At 36.6% G+C, this 22,164-nt stretch overlaps 1 protein-coding gene across 1 annotated transcript in view; it reads left to right on the forward strand.

Annotated features, from left to right (window-relative positions):
* Positions 1–1,401: 1,401 nt before the first annotated feature.
* Chd1 (chromodomain helicase DNA binding protein 1) overlaps positions 1,402–22,164 on the forward strand; it is a gene marked incomplete at its 5' end in the record, with an annotated part of 67,744 nt that continues 46,981 nt past the window's right edge. The window contains 2 exon segments of the mRNA XM_005382216.2: positions 1,402–1,603; positions 21,615–21,816. Coding sequence (XP_005382273.1) covers positions 1,551–1,603; positions 21,615–21,816 — 255 coding nt within the window.

The raw sequence follows: 22,164 nt of genomic DNA on the forward strand, positions 1-22,164 counted from the left end.
CCGCGGGCGCCGCGCTGCAAACTTCGTGGGAGCGGAGCCTGCGGAGGGCGGCGGGGAAGGAGCGGCCGCGCGAGTTGCCGAGGACTTGCTTATTGTTGGGACGGAGACAGGACGGAGGGCTGCGTGCCCGGCATCGGAACTTGGGGTCTCTACAGGGTCTCCCCGCGGAGGGGCGTCGGAGCGGGAGGTGAGGGAAAGGAAGGCGCAGCGTGCGGGAAAGCCATTTTGAGGGCAGAAGGAAGGTGAAAGGGAAAGAACGGAAAGTGAACTTTCTTCGCGCAGACTTTCGGGACGGAGGCAGCTGGAGGACGCGGGGGTTCTGTTAGAGACCTACGCGCTAGCAGTTGAGAGTTCTGACTGGGGCTGCACTGGCGTGTAACAGTAGCGCTGAACGCGGAGTTGAGTGGTTACTTTTTAGATAACCTGTTCTTGCACAAGGTTGCTGCCTGAGATCTGGAGCGCTGAAATCCTGTTCTAGATGCAGTTTGTTAGGATTGCTTTGGCAACTGCGTGTTTCTCCGCTTTTTTTTTTTGGTGGGATGGCTATGATGATAGAAGTGGCTCTGTGCTGAGGTCGGAAGACAACTCCGCTGCTCGCGGGCTGCTGTCTTGGTACTTTCTGGCTGGGGAAGGATCTGACGTCTCCTTCCCCCGCTCCTTCCTCTCCCTCCCCTGCCAGAGACCTCCTTTGTTTATTCGTGGATGGCTTGCGGGTGACTCTCCAGTGCTGTGCTGAAATTTTGAGAGGTGGAAATACTGTGTCTCTGTCCATTATTTTTTGCTCCAGATGTCTTACTTTTTACAATCATACTATGTATTTTAGTACCTGTTTATTTTTTCTACATGAAATCTCTTTAAGTCCAAACTAGATACAGAAAATTTTTCACTCTACTATCAGCAAAAGACGACTTATTTTACCGTGAGCATTTTTGCTAGGGTTATATGATAGTTGTGGTGTTCTCACGTGAACATTTTGAAGACTTAACGTCAGCTGGGTATATGAAGTTCTTGGTGATAAGAATTCGGGCTTCATTAAACGTAACCTCTCCCCATTTTACTTGACCAAGTTATCACATAAGATTCCATTTTCTGTTGTTTTCGTGTTACCGGGTACCACTTTGCTTTATTAGTCTCTGTAAATATTGCTACATAGTGGCAGGTCTCAAAAGTTTTATCATGCCATAAATACTTTAATTTTTTCTTTCAAAAATACATTAGTGATTAAATTCTAGAAAGTAATTGGGAACGAAGTTAATAGAAGCCTAGCTATTTTAAGTAAAAGTGCTCCACCCCTTCCTTACAATCTCTGTCTGATTGGCTGTGTAGATTTGTGCATGCCCTAAACAGGGCTTATCTTGTTTTCTACAGGATATGTTCTTACTTTGTTAATGTTTTCCTTAGGTAAATCAAAGAGGGTCCCAGGAAATCTGTGAATGTTGAAGAAAATTCATCTGTGAATTTTTTATATTCAAGGAGGAATCAATACTTATATTCATAAGAACATTCGTAAGAAGATTTATACTTTATTTTGAAACTTCTTGATATTTACAATGAATGGACACAGTGATGAAGAAAGTGTTAGAAACAGTAGTGGAGAATCAAGGTAAGCAAGCACTTCATTGTTTCTTGCAAGAAGAATTGGAAACTTGTTTGGGTTTTTTTATTGTCTTTTCTAAAATTTCTACTATTTGAAGCTTTGTGAACATTATAGACCTTAATTATTTTCTAGTAAAGATATGCAGATAACTTTTGGAAAGTTTTGATTTGCTTAAACCTGTTTGCAGGTCTATATTATCAGAACTAGTAACTGAAACAGGAGCAAGTAAAAAATTAAATTGGCTTTTAGTGAAATTGTCAAATGCAGTAAGAATTTCTGCTCTTATCTTTTTTCTGGAATTTTATCTTCATCACCTATGCTGTACAATGTGGTAGCCACCAGCCACATATGGCTCTTTAAATTAAATTCAGCTTGGGGCTGGGGATATAGCTCAATGGCATAAGCTCTTGCCTGGCAAGCGCAAGTTCCTGAGTTCCATCCCTGGTACTGCAAATAAATAAATAAATAAAACTCAACTTCCACAGCATTCAAAATTTATTCAGTCACACTTGACACATTTCAAGTTATAAGTAATCACATATGACTAATGTCTACTGTGTTAAACAGGACAGATAGAAAACTTTTGGTTGTTTGAGACAGGGTCTCGGTATGTTGTGTAGGCTGGCCTTGAATTGACTGTGTAACTCATGCTGGCCTGGTGCTCATAGTGATCTTCCTGCCTCAATCTCCTGAGTCCTGGGATCACAGGTGTGTGCTGCAACACCTGGCCTGAAAACATTACTGTCACTACTTGAAGTTCAAGACAAATTTGAGCTGCAGCTTTATCTATGAATAAATAAAGAGCTTTTGCTTGGACTGTATCTTTTTTTTTTTTTTTGTCTTTTTGTCTGTCATGACACCTTCTTACTATGTGGTCCATGCTGGCCTTGAACCTCATCAGCCTCCAGCTTCAGCCTCCTGAGTGCTGGGCTTATAAGGTGTGCAGCACCATGCTAGGAAGGGGCCATATCATTTCAAAGAAGATACGTATTTTATGGGGATAAATTTTGGAGGGGAATAAATTATTAAACCATTTTTATATGTAAGAAAACTTCTTTGCCTCCAAAAACTTAAAATTCTTCTGTAACTCCCGAATTTTGCGTTATCTGTACATTAATAATATAATCCGTATTTACCTGTCATATTTAGAAATCAGTAGAGTAAGCATTAGACTCAGATTTCCCAGTTACTTATCCTGGTTCTGCCATGCATTAGCTGTGTGAATTAGTGAATTACTTAATCTCTTACTCTGATTTTTACTTCTGTAAAATGGAGGTTGTGCCACTATTTATCTTAAAATTGAGAATTAAGTGCTACATGTAAAGGTTTCTGATATAATAAATGTTCAACAGCTGGGCATGGTGGCACATGCCTGTTAATCCCGGCACTCAGGAGGCTGAGGCAGGAGGATCACTGCAAGTTCGAGGCCAGCCTGAACTGCGTAGTGAAACCTTGTCTCAAAAAGACAAGAAACCCAAAATTCAACATTTGTTAATTGTAACCAACATCATGTTTTATGGAACATAGGGTACTACATAACAGAGAAGTTACAGTGATGGAGAAATGGAGAGACAAGAAACAGGGAGGTCGACAGGGTTTAAGAAGAAAATGTTGGAAGCTGGACGTGATGGTTCACACTTGTAATCCCAGCTCTCTGGAGGCTGAGCCAGGAGGATCATTGTGCATTTGAGACCAGCCTGAGCTCTACAGTGAGTTCAAGGCCAGGCTACATTACAAAGTGAAACCCTGTCTCAAAAAACCAGACATACACAAAAAAAGTTGGATGGAAAATTCTGTTGTGCTATATGTTTTTGATCTGAAATTTGGAAATCTTTGGCAATGCTAGGTCTGCTTTAATTTGTTAGCTTTCACAGGCCAACTGGATAACAAGAATTGTACAGAGAATGAAGTAAGAGGCATTATTTTTTTTTGTTTTTGTTTTTTTTTTGGTTTTTCTCTGGTACCGGGAACCGAACTCACGACCTTGCACTTGCCAGGCAGGCGCTTTTGCCGCTGAGCTAAATCCCCAGCCCAAGAGGCATTATTTAGTTGCACAAGTTTTTGTCTAGGTGTTACAGAACCTGAGTTGACAGCATCTTTGCTGTAACTAGTTGTTTTATGATTTCTCCAACTAAAATGAGAACGGTTGAACTGATTTTGAAGTTTAACCCTGCCCGTTAATTGTACGCCACTTGCTGTTTAGCCAGGCATGGTGGCGTATGCCTGTAATCCCAGCACTCAGGAGGCTGAGGCAGGAGGATCATCTCAAGTTCCAGACCAACCTGGGCTACAAAGTGAGCTCACAGTCAGCCTGAACTGCACAGCGAGACCCTATTTCAAAAACAAACAAAAAAGTAAAGTATAAAAGTACTGTAAAGTGTAAAAGCCCTAGGATCAGAAGAGGTGAGGTTAAATTCGAAAACCTTTGAGCGTCAGCTTTGATTAAAATTTCTGTAGATGTACTGGTTATAGTAAGTGAATAGATACAGGTCATATTGTCTCATTTTCTTACTGGTGAGTGATGAAGTAGCTAGTAAAAATATCTAGATGAAACACAGGAACCAGACAACTTGTAAAATAGCAAATGAGATATACATTAATCCTCCAGTCAGGTCTGCAGGGAGATCACTTGTTGGTATAGTCTGACCACTGACCCATTCTAATAATCTTTGATGTATTTACCTGACATAATTCAAGCAAGGAGAAGTAATGAGTCCAATTTGATAGTACAGGTGAAAAAAAATTAAATCTGTAAAATCGTATTTACTTAAAAGTATTGTTTTATAGTGTATACTTACTTTTAATGATTACAAAACATTATTTCCTAAGTTACTCTGAGTCACTAATTCTACCATACAGGGTTTTGTTGGCCTATTACAGTGTGGTTATTGAGTTACCTAGTTTTTGTAACTGCTTTGAATTAGTCAGGAATAGAAGACTTGCTTCTTTTTTGCCTTCATTTTCTTCCGTATTGCTGTTTCGCTTTTTGCTTTGGTCTTGTTAACACTCAGTTCCACCCCCTCTCCGAGAAGCTTTCTTCATAAGACAGTACAGAGGAGAGATTGCCTGGTTAAAAACATCAAGGAGGGGAGCTTCTCACAGCTGTAACTGAATACAGAGTAATGAGATAAGACGTTGTGCTGCCTTTAAAATTGTTATACATTGTAAATAGTTGAAGATTTGATTTTTATTGGCTAGAACTTTAAAATGTATTTTTGCTTCATAATTTCCTTTTTCCTTTGTGGAAGTTGATGAAATCAAGCAGAATTAAGCAAGATGTCAGTTGGTATTTTTGATTGATACAATTAAGTTTCTACTAAAAAAAGTCATGTTTTTAGTTCATTTTTCTGTGGTGAACTACTGGACTTGAAAGAATACGCAGGAAAAATGGGTTTTCTTGGCTATGTCATAACTGACAATTCTGATGCTTATTTACTAAGAAATGTGGGTCAGGATGCACCTGTAGAACAGTTTTAGCTCAACATAGTTTTATATAACTGAAGTTAAGCTTTCTGAAGAAAATGTTGGAAGATTTCACAGCATTAGTTTCTGCCTGTGTTTACTTGTATTATTTGTGAATGGATTTTTCAAATCCTGGTTGGACTGTATGTCAAAAAGTTATAATGATTGATGATTAATTCCATTATAGATTTATGGGTAAATTATAAGGGTGATTGAGAAATACAATGAATATTTAACTTAAAAAACTTTTAAACTCATCTCAGTGACAGACACATGGGACAGTAGGATAGGTATGTTAGAAGCAAGGGGAGTAATTAAGGAGGATTAATGTGTCTTTCACTGTAATAAAGAGGTTTTTTTTTTTTTTTTTGTCTTTTGAGACAAGGTTTTACTATGCAGTTTAGGTTGGCTTTGAATTCACTTTGTAGGCCAGGCTGGCCTCAAACTTGCAGTGATTCTCCTGCCTCAGCTTCCAGAGTGCTGGGATCACAGGTGTGTGCCACCACTCCCGGCCTATAGTTTTTTAACATTTACTATATTTTTGATCACCCCTCATTGATCAACCATTTATGGCAGTTCTTGTCAAATGAAAATATTGTGATGTATCTTCATCCACATGACACCATGCAACTTCCGGTTCTTCCCCAAAGTAAAAAATGACTGAGAAGTAAACACTTTGAATCCAGGCAGCTACCATAAAGCAACTGAAGACTCACCAAAGAAAGTTGCAGAACTAAAAGTGACAAGAATGATGAGATAAATATTTGAGGTTGAGAGCAGTATTTTGAGGAGAGATTGACTGTAGTGTGTCTTTTACTGTTAATACATTTAAAAAATAAACATTTTTCAATCATACCTCTTATCTGAAATAGAGGACCATATTTTGCTTATTTCTAGATGATTGATGCCTGCTTGCACGTAGATGAAATTTTCAGTAGTTTTGTCTGTGGACATTTAAGTTTTTATTTGAATCACTTTGATTTTTATACATGTTATGCTTTTGAATAATTCTTACAGAGTAGGGGATGATGTTGATGATGTACTTTAATAATCTTAGCATTTCAAATTAAGCTGTAGTTGACATCTTAGAATAAGATCTTTTACTGTAATTTTTTATAGTGTTAATAGTGTTTGATTATGTTAACGTGTTTTAAATGCAGGCATAGTTCACATTTACATAGAGGAACCTAATGTTGTGCTAAATTTCCTTGGCTTATAGGAAATATTTTACTCATTGTTTTATGCTTCAGGTAACCTGTGTGGGCCTCAGGTTTTTTAAAATGCTGGGAACGCAGTGGTGTGGTAGACAGTGAGTGGGACATAAGATTATTGGAAACATTCTGAATGAGTATCTTCTTTTCATGCTCATGACCCTGATCTGAAGAATATGAATTATACATATGCATTGAATTATCACACAGTATCCCATAATTGTTACTTGATTACACAGAAAGTATTATGTGTCTCCATGTATAGTGGCCATACCTGTAATCCCAGCTTTCTGAGAGACTCAGGCAAGATTACTGGTTTAGGCCCAACCAGGGCAATTTAACAATTCAGTGAGACTTCGTCTCAAAAAAATTTAAAGTGAGCTGGGGATATCCTTTAATGGAAAGTTCTTGAGTTTGATCCCTTGTACCACAAATACACACACACACCTGCACACAAGATTGTGCGTCGTTTAAAAAGAAACAACTGTGAAAAAAAAACCTGTCAGTCTCAAATAGAATTAGTAAGTTAAAAGTTTCCTCTAAAAATAATTAAAATTATTAAAATTTGAGGTGTAGTACAGTGTGATGGTACATGCCAGTAATCCTAGTACTTGGGAGCCTGAGTCAGGAGAATTTCTAATTTGAGGCTAGCCTGGGCTGCATAGTGAGACCCCTGTCTTTAAAAAACAAAAAATCAGTTACTTTCTTACACTAAATTGAACAATTTTTTTAAAAGGCAATACCAGTTAAAGTGGTATTCACTGAGTTTTTTTTTTAAAGTCTGTTGCTGAATTTCAAAAGATAGGCTAAGAAACATTCAGACAAGAAAGTAGGACATTGCCAAGTTAAGATAGCTGAATATCATTGAATTAAGAAAAATCAAAATTTCCTGTAATGCCATTAATTGAAGGAAAGTCTGGCTTTTCCATTTTATTTTTTGTTAATTCTTATTTCTCAGTTCAGTATATGCTTTAAAGTTTTTTCTCACATACCCTATACGTGATACCAAATCCAAAATCATACCTATTCCTTTTGTTTTAAAAACTCAGTATACTACTTAACAGGAGCTTTAATAACTACTTTCTGTGCAAAAGAAGTAACCAAATTAAAAATTTCACAGAGCTTGGCTAGGTGGTATGTCCATGTAGTCTCACCTACTCTGGAAGCTGAATCTGGAAGATTGAAAGTTTAGGTCCAGCCTGGGCAGTTTAGTAAGACTGTATCTCAAAGAGGGTTGGGAACGTAGCTTAGTGGTAGAGCACTTTCCTCATATGCATGAGCTCCTGGCTTTAATCCCCAGAACCATCAAAAAGAAAAAAAAAAAAATCGCAATCTCATAAAAGGATGGTTAATCTAGATTATTTAGACTTAATTTTAACTGTTCAGGGTAAGAGAATTGTACATGACTTAATTTTCAAAGCTTTGGCTGTCCTGTATATATAGATGCAAGGCAGTGTGTAGGAAGACCTAAATGGGAAGTTGCCAGTTTGTTATTTCTGTTTTAACAGGTTGCTAACTTGTTAAGGTTTTAATGATTGGTGGGTTATATCTATTGTAGTTCTCTGTTTAAACATAAGAGTATGTCTTTGTGGAAAGAGATATAGAAAACGTTTTTTCTGTGGGAAGGTTTAGAACAGATGCCTTGTAACGCTAGTTGTGGTGCTTACAACAGCAGCATTGGGAGCTTACAAGTAAAGAACTGTGGGCCTTATCCCAAGCCAGCTGAATTCAGAATCTTTATTTTAACAAGATTCTTCAGTGATTCTTACATGTATTACATTCATATGCAAACATACAAATCTGTTCAGTTGGAATCATAGTTGGTTGTTACTAATATTGCTACATATGGATTTTATTTTCTGGAAAGCCCCAAGGAATAGTGTCATGGTCCCTGACAGGAAGAAACTAAGTGAATTTCATTTATTTAGAAACAGTAACAATGGCAACTAGTGATTGTTGACCTTTTATTTTGACTGAATCAAGCATATATATGTACGAAGGACATTGAGCATTACATAAATTACCTCAAAACTGGGATATATGCAGTGTTAGCAATTACCACTTTCCAGAAGGGAAAACTAGATGTATAGACAACTATTAAAATACTTTCTAGAAACTATTAACTAAATACTAATTAAATTGATGTTTTTACCTTGATCTTGTGTTTCCATTAATGCTATTTTTCTGTTCTTACATTTAGTGTAGAGTACTGTGTTTCATTTAGTTGTCAGATCTCTTCAGTGTCCTCTGACATACATGATTTTTCTCTTTGCTTATTTTTCGATGACCATAAATGTTTTGAGAAATACTGGTCAGGTATCTTGTAGAATGTCCCCAAATCTGGACTTGTCTAGTGTTTTTCTTAAGATAATCTAGGGTTTCTTGGTTTTAGAAAGAATATTACAGAAATGAAGTTTTCTGGTCACATGGTATAGGCCACTGATGTTAATTAACCTTTATTGCTTAGTCAGGGTAGTATTTGCCAGATTTCTTCACTGTAAAGGTAGTATTTATTTTCATATTATTTTTGGATGCAAGTCATTCTTTGGTATCAAGTCACTGTGTCTGGCCTATTCTCAATGGAGTTGAGTGGTAGTTAAGCACCATCTCCTAGTTGGGGAAACTGGACAGATTCATCGCAATTTCTGCTGAGAATTCTTTGTTATATACATTGATTTATGTATATATTTTGTACTTTGTTTTATAATTCAAGAAGTTATTTATTTTGTTGCTCAAAGTAATCAAATTTTGGCCATTGGAAGCCTTTTCAGGTTGGTTTTTGGTTCTTTTACACAGTTCCATCCATCCTGTTTTTTGAGACAGTCCAGACTGGCCTTAAACTTGTGGCGGTCTTCCTGCCTCATGCTCGCCTCCTCCCTACTGTGCTGGGATTTCAGGCATGCACCACCAAGCCTAGCTTATCATCCTTTTGCCTTAGAATCAGCTACTCTTCAAGGATTGCAGACTTGTAGAATGTTCCTAGAAACCAAGATTTGAATATTGGATGTGCTCGTTGCTACTCAAGTATTCCTGTATCTACACCCTCTCAGCCAGGCAGGCAGAACTAGGTACTAGGTATATGTATATACATACTAAACTGTGTATACCTAGATCTTTATAGTTATTTCTGCATCTGACCATCTGTCTTCATATTAAGGTAAACATGATTTCATACTGATGTCTCCAGTTCAAGTCCTGCACCACAGGGTTCATACCAGTCACAGCCTTGCTGTTTTATAACCTGCATGTGCAGCAGTGAGAAACTGGTTTCCATCATCTACCAGCCATGCACTCTCATATATCCATCCTAGTACCTAGTAAAGCAGTTTTAGAATTTTTAGGCTAAATCCTTAGAAGAAACTACTAACTAGAATACCATGTTTTGTGCACAGCATACTTTTATGTGTAGCCTTACACCTTCTGGTCAAACCACTACTTTTCAAAGTTACTCATTTTAGCTCATTTTCCTCCAACCTCTTCGGGGTGATTGTCATAAAGGTAGAGTCATCTGTCAGTCTGCATTCCATTGTAAGATCTCCAACATACATGTTTTGTCTGATACATGGTTCTGTGGGTTTTGACAAATGAATTGTGTATTCTCCACCCCAGTGCTGTACAGAGTTCACCCTAAAACATTCTCCTGTACATCTCAATGTTGTAAATTAACACTTGAGAATAGTTATATATATATATATATATATATTTAAATTTTATTGGTATTTTTGGTGTACAGAATGGTAATGTTCATCATAGGGAATTTGTACCTGTACATGATAAATCTTGCTTCTTTTTTTTCTATTCCCCTCCCTTCCCTTCAGCCTCCCTTCCTCTCCTTATTTACAAAAACTTTGTTTCCATTTTTCCTTCTACTCTTGTTTCTTGTCGCTTCTTTCCTTTCCCCCTTCCCCTTCCTTTTTCCCCTTCTCATTTGAACATTTTCTTCCCATTTCCCAATAATGTATTGTACATTTTGGTTCTTATTTACACTTTCAGTTTCTCATACCAGAAAAACAATGTGATATTTACATATGTGTCTGAATTTTTTCACTTGAGTTTGGTCTCAAGGTGCATCCATTTACCTAGAGGTGTGTCAGGCTTAACCTTCTTTATGGCAGAGTAGTACTCCATTCTATAAAAAAACTCCACAACTTCTTTATCCATTCATTGTGATGGGCATTTGAGCTGTTCCAAGATTTAGCTATTTTACATACTGTGCAACTATAAACATGGGTGTGCATGTATTGCTGTGCTAGGATGCCTTTAATTCTTTTGGGAAAGTACCAAGAAGGGGAATAGCTAGGTCATTGAATGGAACCTCTGGTTTTAGTTTTTTGAATGATTATTTAGTGTAGAGATAATAACCAAGGAACAATTTATATATAAAAGCAGTTGTGTGTTCAATTTTGTGAAGCCATATAGACATGCAGGTAAAATGAAAGAAAATGGACCACTTTAATTTTTCTAATCTTGGTGATAAAAAGTTTTAAAAAAAAAAAAGGAACATGTTTCAGAAGAAAGGAAGAACAGTTGGTATATGTTCAGATGAGTGGTGAGGAGGCAGGGTTTTGCCTCCCAGTAATCTATAGGGTGTATCGGACTTCTTTGCTTTGTACTTCTTTATACTGAAGTTTTTTCAGTTTTATGCTGAAGTTTTATGTGATCATCAGGTAGAAGAAAGAAATAAGGCAGCATAGTACTATTTTAAAAAAAGGAAGGCTAGAGAGATACTTATCGGAGTATATTTTCCCCTCCTAATACACTGGTCAGAAATACTACTTTTTAGAGAAAGACCCCAGAAACCTTTTGTACCAGAATCAACTTTGATAAAGGAGTAACTGACAATTGCTATTTATAATTGAAAATACATTATTACCTGTCACTGCAGTGATGTGACTACTTAGTCAGAAGTGATTATTAAGTAAAAACTACACTCAAACATTTCTTCGGTGGGTATATAAGATCAACATTACTACTGAGGTGAAAATACAAAGTTCTGGAGATAGAGTTCTGTCCAATCAGTGGGAACTTCTGGAATTGTCTGTAGTATCTCTCAGAGCTGAGGCATAAAGCACAAGAATAGTGGGGTGCTCTTTTAGTGAAAACGACAATAGCTCTGCTCTTGTTACTTCAGAAATAGTTTGTCCCTAGAGTTTAGATGATTGACAAACTACTTAATATGGTAGATTCCATGGAATACTTAAAATTCCAGTTTCTCTAGAGTAAAATAGCCTTCACAGACTCATGTATCACATGGACATGGTCATCAGATACAAAATCTTTGTAGTTCTAATGTAGAAGTTTGATAATAAGGAAAACAGTTGACTTCCACATTAATGGCAAATTTTGATTTTCTTCCTTTTTTGCCCTTTTGATTTCAGGATTAGTTAAAGCCCTGGTAATCTTAAATTTTATGTGTATTAAAAGAGTCTTGGTAATGTGGCTTTTGGGGTGGTGAGGTATTTCAGTAGACTTAGGCAAGAAGCAGAGAGTAATTTAATACTAAGGCAGAAGACAGTGAATCTTGTCTTTGGGAGTTTCAGTGTAAAGGCGTGAAATCATCAGAAACAGTGATGTTACAGTCTGAATCCCTTCAAGTCTAAAAGAAGAATTACTATTTTTTACCGGAGGTAGATTGTTGTTATTTTTAGCACTGGAGGTTGAACCCAGGAACTTCACTGAGCTATATCCTCAGCTACCTCCTGCCCCTTATTTTGAGACAGTCTTGCTGAGTTGCTAAGTGGCCCGGGCTGGGCTCAACTTGGAATTCTCCTGCCTCAGCCTCTCACAAGGCTGCTGGCATAATAGATATGTGCCACTATGCCTGACTTAAATTACTGTCATTTGATGCACCATCTATAGTACTTCTTTTCATAGTTTGAAATGGACTAAATTCTGAAATACATTAGTGAAGGGAAGCAGTTTGGCTTGACAGGGAAATTTAATAATTACAATTATCTATATAAATAGACGCTAATCCTTTATTCTGAGTTTAGCATGTGTTCTATATCAAAGGATTGACCTAATAAGCTGTAGCTTACTTCATATACTGCATGGCTTATACAGTCTATACCTTGGCACTTGAGTGCTTTAACTCATTGAATTTGGGTACTGGATGAATTTTGACAAGATAATTTTGTCCTGGTATTTGTGTGTTTGGTGCTCAACATGCAAGCCTGAACTTAACTGGTATCGGTTGCATCTTGACCCACTATGTATCCCCAGCCCAGTTTGTTTTGAACCTGTTTTCAATGCTGGCTGCACCTTCTGAATCGCCTTAATGAGTGTTATGATATTACTGGGTCATACTTTTTGTTTTTTTTAGTAAACAACAGTAGATGGAGTTTGTTTTTCTATGTCACATAACTCTGTGGGTATTTGTACTGTGATGAAAAACGAAATTACATACAGTTTTCTTTATAGTTACATAGTACTGGGAACTTTCTGTGGCAATATTAGTTAAATTTAAGAGCATATAAGTAATTTTAAAAGTTTTTAAAGAAACATGAATAATTTCTTTATTAATTTGGTAGTTCTAAGAATTGACACTTGAGCCTTTGCACTGAGTTATATCCCCTACCCTTTTAAGACATGTTCTTTTCTTTCTAGTATGTGAGTTTGTGCGTGAGACACAGGGTCTTGCTAAATTGTGCAGGCTGGGCTGGAACTTGCCATCGTCATGCTTCAGCCTCCCAGTGTTGGGGTATGAGCTGTGCCACCGCACCTGACTGAACTTTCAAGTGGAGGCATTAACTGTGCTGAGTTAAATATTATGGAGCATTTCAAGCATATAATGATGGTAGTTAAATGAGCCCTAATGTACATTCATCTGTCCTCAACACATTTTATCTCATGGCAGTCTAGTTTGATCTCTGACCACTTGCTACCCTCCTCCTCGAAATTATTTTTGTTTCTTCCTCTTGATTATTTTGGAATATAATTTCTATGTGTGTTAGACTCCAGCATGATAGGTAGTACTAATGGGCAAGGAGTCATTAAACTTTACCTGGTTGTTATAAATGTAGGATTTGAGATTTTTTTTCATACTGTTGATATTGCAGTAAATTATGATGCATTCTGAAACTTGTTCTGTAATATTTAAATGTATATGTACAAAGCCTTATTTCTCATCTGATTATTCCCTGATTTCTTACTAGAGAATATTTAAGAAAACATTTTGAATTTACCTCTGGTTCCACATGAATAACCCAAACAAATGACCTTTGAAATTGATCACGCTAATAATTAATATTCCAGACATTTCTAGCAACTTCCTTCTCATGTATTAAGTTTGAGATTTTAGAGGAATAAAATCATGATGTACTTTATTTTTTAAATTTTTTGTAGTCCTGAGAATTGAACCTAGGTCTTTGCACTGAGCTATAGCTTTATCTCTCCGCCTGCTTTTAACTTTTTGTTTTTGAGACAAAGTCTCGCTAAGTTGCTTAGGCTGGCTCCCAACTTGCAGTCCTCCTGCCTCAGCTTCCTAGAGTGCTGTGCTTACATACCCAACTTCTATAGTCTACTTTATTGGTTTTTTTGTTTTTATTTTTTAAGTCAGGGACTCACTATGTAGTGTAGGCTGGCCTTGTTGAACTTACTATGTAGCCCATGCTGACCTTGAACTCTTTGCAACCCTCCTGCCTCAGCCTCTGAATGCTGGGATTACGGGTATGCACTACTCTGCCCAGCACAAGGTACTTTATTTATTTATTTATTTTTTATTTTTATATTTTTGGTTTTTCTCCGGTACCGGGAACCGAACTCACGACCTTGTGCTTGCCAGGCAGGCGCTTTGCCACTGAGCTAAATCCCCAGCCCAGCACAGGGTACTTTAAAAAGAGAATATAAGGGCTGGGGATTTAGCTCAGCGGCAAAAGCGCTTGCCTGGCAAGCGCAAGGTCGTGAGTTCGGTTCCCGGTACCGGAGAAAAACCAAAAATAAATAAATAAAAAGAGAATATAACACAGTTTTGTTCAGAATGTTCAAACAAATTATTTGTGGTGATCAGCGCATAACAGCAGTAGCAAGGCCTGGTTTTCAGTCAGTCATACTGATGGTAGTTACTAGTTACATTGTTTCAGCAGCCTTTTGTTGTACTTACACTTGTTTATATTCTATAATGTATTTACAGCTAGATAGTGATGTGGAAAATTTAAAACCTGTTGTGGGCCTTTTACTCATTGCCTGCTACTTTCCATGTTGTTTCTTCTGTCGTGCTGAAGTGGATGATAGATAATGGTCTGTAAAAATAACTAAAGATCTCTGTTTAATGAATTTTAGAGGTTCATTAGGAGACATACAGATATATTAATAATTGCAATATTTTGAATAAATTATGAGTAACATGAACAAAATATTGGCAACAGGAACAGTAACCTGTGCCTAAGGAAGTAGGAGATGGCTAGATTAATGGACATAGGTTTGAGTAGTCTTAAGAGTTGCTTCTAAGAAACAGTATTCTCCAAGTGGAAAAAAGCCGCAGGGTTTGGGTGCCTGTGCTGGGCTCTGGAATCACTCCCTCCATTAAATTTTGCCTCAAGTTCCATTTCTCCCACCTCTAGTTACTCAATCAGGAATTTATTCATCTTCTATCTTTTTAAGTATACATAAAGATTTTTTTTGTTTCTAGTAAAAAAACCATAGCCTTTTGTCTTTAGTAGAAAACCTAGAGAGTTTTTATAACCCTCATTAGTTGAGATGAACAAATGAATTCAAATTATATATGTACAAAAACCTGCTCTTTTGAAAATGTTTGTTGAATAAACAGTATAGTGCATTAGTTAGAGAAACAATTAAAATACAACAAATGCCTGTAATTCCAGCACTCAGGAGGATGAGGCAGGAGGATCATTGAGGCCAGCCTGAACTGTATAGTGAGACCCTGTCTCAAAAAAGAAAAAAAAAAAAAAATACTATACAAAAGACTCCAAAACACAGGGCTCAGATGCAATTATTTCTTTTTCACTGTCAAAGAAGTGAGCTCTACCCTTTGAGGTTATGCAGAAGCCCTGGATAGTGGGACAGTTTTGTTGGCTTTAACATTATCCAGTGTTGGTCATTTTTTTTAGCCCCTGAGAGAGATGAGAATGAGGAAGAGCATGTAAGACAAGCCACCTCATGTTTTGAGGCTATGACATGGACATCATACATCTCCTACCAGGCTTGCATGTGCCAGAAACAAAAAGGAACCCAAAGGCAGAACAGAAGCTAGGAATAAACAGGATAGCACAGGGAGATATTTGAAGAGTAACAGGACAAGAGACTGAAAGGACAAAACTATGAAACTGGATTGGAACTAAGAATTTGGCTACATCTACAATTAAGAACATTAGTAGTTTTGTCTTTAATGTTGGATCCCTGGAAGGATTGCGCCCTCTGAAAAGGGTCTAAGAAAACTCCTTCGTTAGATATGTCTTTAAGGACAGTTTTGTTATAAGGATAAAATGGAACATAATATGAAGATATTTTGTAAACTGAGTTATATGATTAAAATTTTAAGTGAAAAATAAATGAGAAAGGGCATAAGACCCAACCAGATAACATAAGTGAATGAATTTTTCATGTATTAGACATTTGCTCGGGGAAGGTGACTCGTGAATTCAAGTATCTGCATTGTCCTTAGGAAACAGTGATGCTCAGATTTAGACAGCTGTGGCTGTGGGAAGCAGACTCTGTTTTCATAATTTTCTGATTTTTCAAAAAGAAGTCTCTGCTTAACAGTTTAAAATTAGATGAAGGGGCTGGGGATTTAGCTCAGTGGCAAAAGCGCCTGCCTGGCAAGTGCAAGGTCGTGAGTTCCGTTCCCGGTACCAGAGAAAAACCAAAAAAAAAAAAAAAAGAAAGAAATAAAATTAGATGAGTTTGAGGAGGAAAAAAACTAAAAGAAATGTAAAGGCAGCGAAGCCTAGAGGAAAAAACCAGAATTTATGTGGAAGATTTAGGCTTATAGGGATCTCCCCCCACCCCCAACTCCTCCCATGTACCAGGGACAGAGCTGAGGAAACAGTTCTATGCATAAGTCACTGGACTGCTCTGGCCCATGATACCCGCTGGAGTGCAGCAATGTCCAACAGCCTCTAGCAAGCACAGGGCACTTAACAGGGCTTTCTAATAGAAGAGGAGATAGTATTATTTATTTATTTATAAATTCACAAGGCTATTTTCAGTCTGTCAGATGGAATGCTAGAAAGTAGGGATATACTTGTTGAGTAAAACACCCCTGTGCTCAGTTTATGTGAAGCATGTGTTAAAGTGCCCACTGCTTACAGTAGTCTGGAAGGAAGTCTAGGAAAATCATGACTTGAGAAGTAAAAGTCAGTACAGTAGGAGTACTAGGGAAGAGGGTGGAGTGGCATTACTAGCTTTCTAAGTAGGGATAACAGCTTAGACCAAGGTTGTGAGGCCGGAGAGAGCATGGCAAATTCATAGACTGAAGTAAGATTGAAGTGCAGAGTGCAGTGGGTTTAAATTAAGTTGGAAAAGTAGGCGAAGATTACATGTTAGTCATTTTATCCTAGGAACAAAGCCATTAAAAGCCTCAATTCCTTAAAGTGCTGGTTTTCACCACAGGATGTAGTAGGTATGGGATGGAGCTCAGGCATACACAGTTAAAAAAATTGGACAGGAACGTTACAACTGTAGTAAACTTAACAATGCAAGATTAAATTTTTTTTTAAAGATTAGTGGATTTCATATTTCTTTTTTTGGTTTGGTTTTGTTTTATACTGGGGATTGAACCCAGGGTCTTCACCCTAAGTTGCATTCCTAGGGCATGCACCCCTCCCATCTTTTTTTTTTTTTTTTTTTTTTGGTTTTTCTCTGGTACCAGGAACCGAACTCATGACCTTGCGCTTGCCAGGCAGGCGCTTTTGCTGCTGAGCTAAATCCCCAGCCCCTCTTTTTTTTATTTTGAGATAGGGTCTCATTAAGTTACTGAGTTGAGCAGGCTGAGCTTCAAATGCCTGTCCTCCTGCTTCATTCTCCCAGAGCGCTGGGATTACAGGTGTACCCCACCGTACCTGGCTTTATCTCACTTCTTACTGACCAGAATGTTGTGTTTTTCCTAGTCACTCAAGTTGTCAGCTGTATTATAATAACCTTGGTAATATTGGAAAGGAACACTTGCGTTTATGCTAAATAAACTTGTGCAGATGTGAATTTTGAACATTCTTCCCATCTTTTTCTGCTGTTGGCTACAGACTTTGAAGGAAAATCAGAAGGGTCAGAGAGCACTTCCTGGTTGAAAGCTGCCATTGAACAGCTTTCTGGGAAAGTACAAGCCAACACTTACACTGCTGTTTCACGTGTCATGGCCGTATTTAGCTGCAGGGTTGACCATAACTTTGAGATCTCCATTACTAAGGGTAAGAAGACAAGCTGAGTTAGCTAACACTCTCTTAGGCAAGTCTTATCTACAGCTCTAAATTTCTTTTCACATTCATCTTTCTTTTATAGGTATTTTAAAGAAAATTTTGCAGTTCTTTCTGTTTAGCTTTGCCAGTGTATAGAATGACTGTGTACAATATTACATAGCTTTTTTTTTTTAACGACACTGAGTGTTAACTTGCTTGTTTCATTTGTGTTCTGTGGCTTTAAAATTTTTTTGTTTTTATAACTTTTATTACCTACAGATGAGATTGTATGATATTGGATGTTAATGAAGGAAGCATGCTATATCATAAAAATATTTCGTTGTGTTTTGAATTTTGAGTTAATTTCAAATTACAGAAAGCTTAAAGAATAGCATCAAGCTGGGCGTGGTGGCGCATGCCTGTAATCCCAGCACTCAGGAGGCTGAGGCAGGAGGATTGTTGCAAGTTCAAGACCAGCCTGGGCTACAAAGTGAGCTCAAGGGCAGCCTGAACTGCATAGTGAGACCCTATCTCCAAAAAAAAAAAAAAAAAAAAAATTAAAAAAAATAAAAATATTTAAAAAAAAAATAGCATCAAGAACTTTATTTACTCTTCCTGTATTGACTGTGGTATCGTATTCTGAGAACAAAAGGGATTGTTAAGAAATTTTAACTTTCAATAATCATAGTATTAATGGTATTAGTAATAATGGTATTATTTTGAAACTTACATATATTGTAATATAAAGCAAACACATAATTTTGGTAATGTCATTTGGAACCATGAAATAATGCAAGTGATGATATAGATACAAAATCGAAGAAGGTAAGTGAAACACCTTTGAATAAGAATTTGAATTGGATGTACTGGTGTAACGTACTTTTAAAAAATGCATCTACCTAGCTTATTCCATTAAAAAACATAAAAATAATGATCAGTCTATTATTAATGGGCTCACCTAGTACTCAGTTTACAATTAATTTCCAGGCTAAACAGAAAAAGAGTTTTTTTTATGAAATGGCTGGGTTATAGTCCGAGGGAAGAAATACTCAGATGATCCTGGTAATCTTATCATATCAGGATACAAGTAAGCTTTCAAAGGTTGCTTACCACTACTTTGAGGTGTTGTCAGAAGGACTCAACTAATCAAGGGTTTCTTGTTCACTGAAATGGGACAGCAAGGATGCTAGTAGCAGTGAAGTGCAAATACAAGAGTTCCTGAGGAGAGTTAAGAAATTGGTGTTCTTTGAAGGGCATTTGTGATTTAACTCATTTTGAAAGCTAGTAAATAAGAAAAAGAAACGAAAATGCTTTTCCTTTGTGTTCCTTAAAGGTAACAAATATGAGAGAAAATTTCTTTTTTAGAAGTATTCTTCATAATGAAGAGATAACATATTGGGTAAATGAAAAATGATAAAATATGAGCATTTAGTGCCTTTAATTAACATAAAACTGTGATCATCAGTTGTTGCTAAAAACTTTGGTGATTAGCTGATGGAGAACTTCATAATGGAAAGTTAGGCAGTGATGAACTTCTAAAAGGCCTCATTAGTGTTTGAACTTTGAAAGACAAACTTTTAAAAGAAGTTCAGCTATAATCAGGCTTTTATTTTAGAACATTTATAGCAGTAGGCTCAAATTAAAGTTATTAAGGAGAAGCTTGGAAGCTTTTCACCTATTTTAGCTCATTTTATGTAGAGGGTTTTTTTTTTCCTGGTTCTGTATTTTTTTTTTAATTTTAGAATTTCTATATGAATTTTATAAAACATTACACGATTTCAAAACTGAAGACTAATTTCAGCCCCTATTGCCTGCGCTGTTTCCATCTCTGGATAGCCATTTTTATATTGTTGGTTTGTGCTACCATTGTTGCTTTTTTAAAAGTGCAGTATAAGTGAGCATATGTAAATACTCCGCCATTATTTCTTGTACAAAGGTAGCATATTGTAATGTGCAGTATCTTGCTTTTTTTCAGTGTATGTCCTTGAGATCATACTTTTAACAGTACAGAAGATACGTTTGGTGTGGTGGCCTAGAAACTCAGTAGTGGGAGTAGGAGGGAGGAGGATCACTGCAAGTTCTTGGCCTGGGCTACACAGTGAGTTCCAGGCCAGCCTGAACTACATAACAAGACTCTGTTTAGAAAGAAAAAACATGTTTCTTACTTTCTGCAATTTTTTTTATTTTTTTAATTCATACATAAAAATTATATGTGATACATACCTTGTGATGGTTTGATACGTTTGTACATTGCATCATGTTCAAGTTAAACAAATTTATCTCAAATACAAGCAAAGACATATACCTTCTCCTTACCTCTTTTTACCTGAAGAATGTTTTATAACATCTTCTTCTAAGCATTCTCTGATAATTACTGTACCAGGCTTGGTTATATCTGGATCAGTTGTCTTAAGTATAGCATGCAGTGGTACTTGTCAGTTTACAGGATTGTCACAAAGTCCTGTTAGGAAGTTTTTTTTTTTTTTTAAATTGTAAGGGCTCTTCTTACCTCACTGTCCCCCAGTACCTAACCCATGAATAGGTTTTGGTAAAGTGTATTGAGTAAATGAACAGTTTTTCTAACCTGGTGGATTAATTATGAAGAAGTAAAGTTATTAAGGAAAATACTTTTTAACAGCAGTGCTAAAATTAGAAAGGATTTACATCAAATATGTCAATTTTTCTTATTTTTTAAATAGGCACTGTGCTATTTTGGGGCCTCAGAATTACATGATGAAATGGTAGACGTAGTGGCAAAAATGACCTTGGTAGCGTGTCTATTACAGGCAAAGCTTTGTTTACTGTTTCTATGAAGAAAACCCTGTATTCTACTAGGTTTTAAAACATCGATAGTCTTGTTCATGCTTTAAAAATTTTGACTTTAACTTATGGAATCAGGAGGCTTCTTGTAAACTTACTGGTTTAACTATGTTAAAACAGTCTTAAGTCCTCTACTAATTTTGTGGTCTGTTTTCTTAGAGCAATTCTGCCACCTGGTGGAATTTTCTAAAAATTGCATAAGTGTATATGCTTTTGTTTTGCTGTATACACATAAATTTTGTTATCTGTAGTTTCTTATGAAGCCAGATGAAATCATGTCAAAAGCTAGTTCTACCTTATGTACCAGAAATTTAATGTCCACGTTTTTCCAGCAATTAAGATTTTAAAACCATGTAAACAAATGTCCTTGGAGATTAAAAAAAAAAAATTTGTATGATCAACTGGTTAGTCCAGACCATTTCTCTGCTACCTTGGACCAAGAATTAGAAATGGGAGAAAAACTTCTCAGTGAGGTGTTACTTTCTGTGTGGAATTACCAGAGGTTAGGAATTACTAGAATTTACTATTATTTCAGACTTATGTATGGATCTATGAGGAATTTAAAGGATTTTCTTATAAATTACTAATTTTTAAAAGTAAAATATATTTTATCATAGCTTGATTATAATTACATTCTGCTGGAATTATAGAACTGAGATGAAGTCTTGAAAATAACTAGAAATTACAAATTTCTTTTTTGCCTGGTACTGTAAAAATTTCAATAATTTAGCCTTTTCTTTTTAAAGTTCCTACTTTATAGTTGCTGTAGCTAGCCTAGGGTCCTATACTTCTAGGTTTTGCTCATTATCTTGATCTCACTGCTTAAGCTTTAGCGAAAGCTGTACTAAATATGTCAATTACTATAAACGTCTAAAGATTAATTCTCCTTTCTATTTGGCCGTAGCCAGTGCACTGTGAAATGTCTAATTATTTGGGGGTTTCCATTGACTTTTAAGAAAAATTAAATAATTGCCAGGGTGACAGTACATGCCTGTAATCCCCGCACTTGGGAAGCTGAGGCAGCTTGCCATGAGTTTGAGGCTACCCTGGACTACATAAAGAGTTCAGGGCCAGCCTGAACTGCAGAGTGAGACCTTGTCTCAAAAAAAAAAAAAAAAAAAAAAAAAATTCTTGATAAGTTTTATTTAAAACCTGTTTATTTTCAAATTGTAGCCAGTCGGATGATGATTCTGGGTCAGCTTCACACTCTGGATCTGGTTCGAGTACTGGAAGCAGTAGTGATGGAAGCAGTAGCCAGTCAGGTAGCAGTGACTCTGATTCTGGATCTGAATCAGGCAGTCAATCAGAGTCCGAGTCAGACGCATCCAGAGAAAACAAAGTTCAAGCAAAACCACCCAAAGTTGATGGAGCTGAGGTAATAAAATGTAACAAGTAAATAAAATGTAACAAGTAAATTTCTTGTATTAATTTGGGTAAGTTTATAAGATTGGTTTAAGTTATTCTTAAGTAGCTTTTAGAAAAACAAATTTTAAACATCAAAAGTTACTTTTTGTGATTCTCAAACCTATGACTGTGTGTCTGTAGAATGAAAGCTTAAAAAGAACAATGTACATAAGCAGGTATAAAATGCACATTCACATGAATAAAACTTTTTGTGCCTCCTTATGAGGCAGAAGTTGAATTTCATAAGTGTTTACTCTTGTGGGTAAAGAAACTTCGTAAGGTCTACTTTCATAGGTGATATTTCATGATTAACAGGAAG

This window comes from Chinchilla lanigera, unplaced genomic scaffold (assembly GCF_000276665.1).
Source record: "Chinchilla lanigera isolate Chin_1 unplaced genomic scaffold, ChiLan1.0 scaffold00017, whole genome shotgun sequence".
Classification (NCBI taxonomy): Eukaryota; Metazoa; Chordata; class Mammalia; order Rodentia; family Chinchillidae; genus Chinchilla; species Chinchilla lanigera.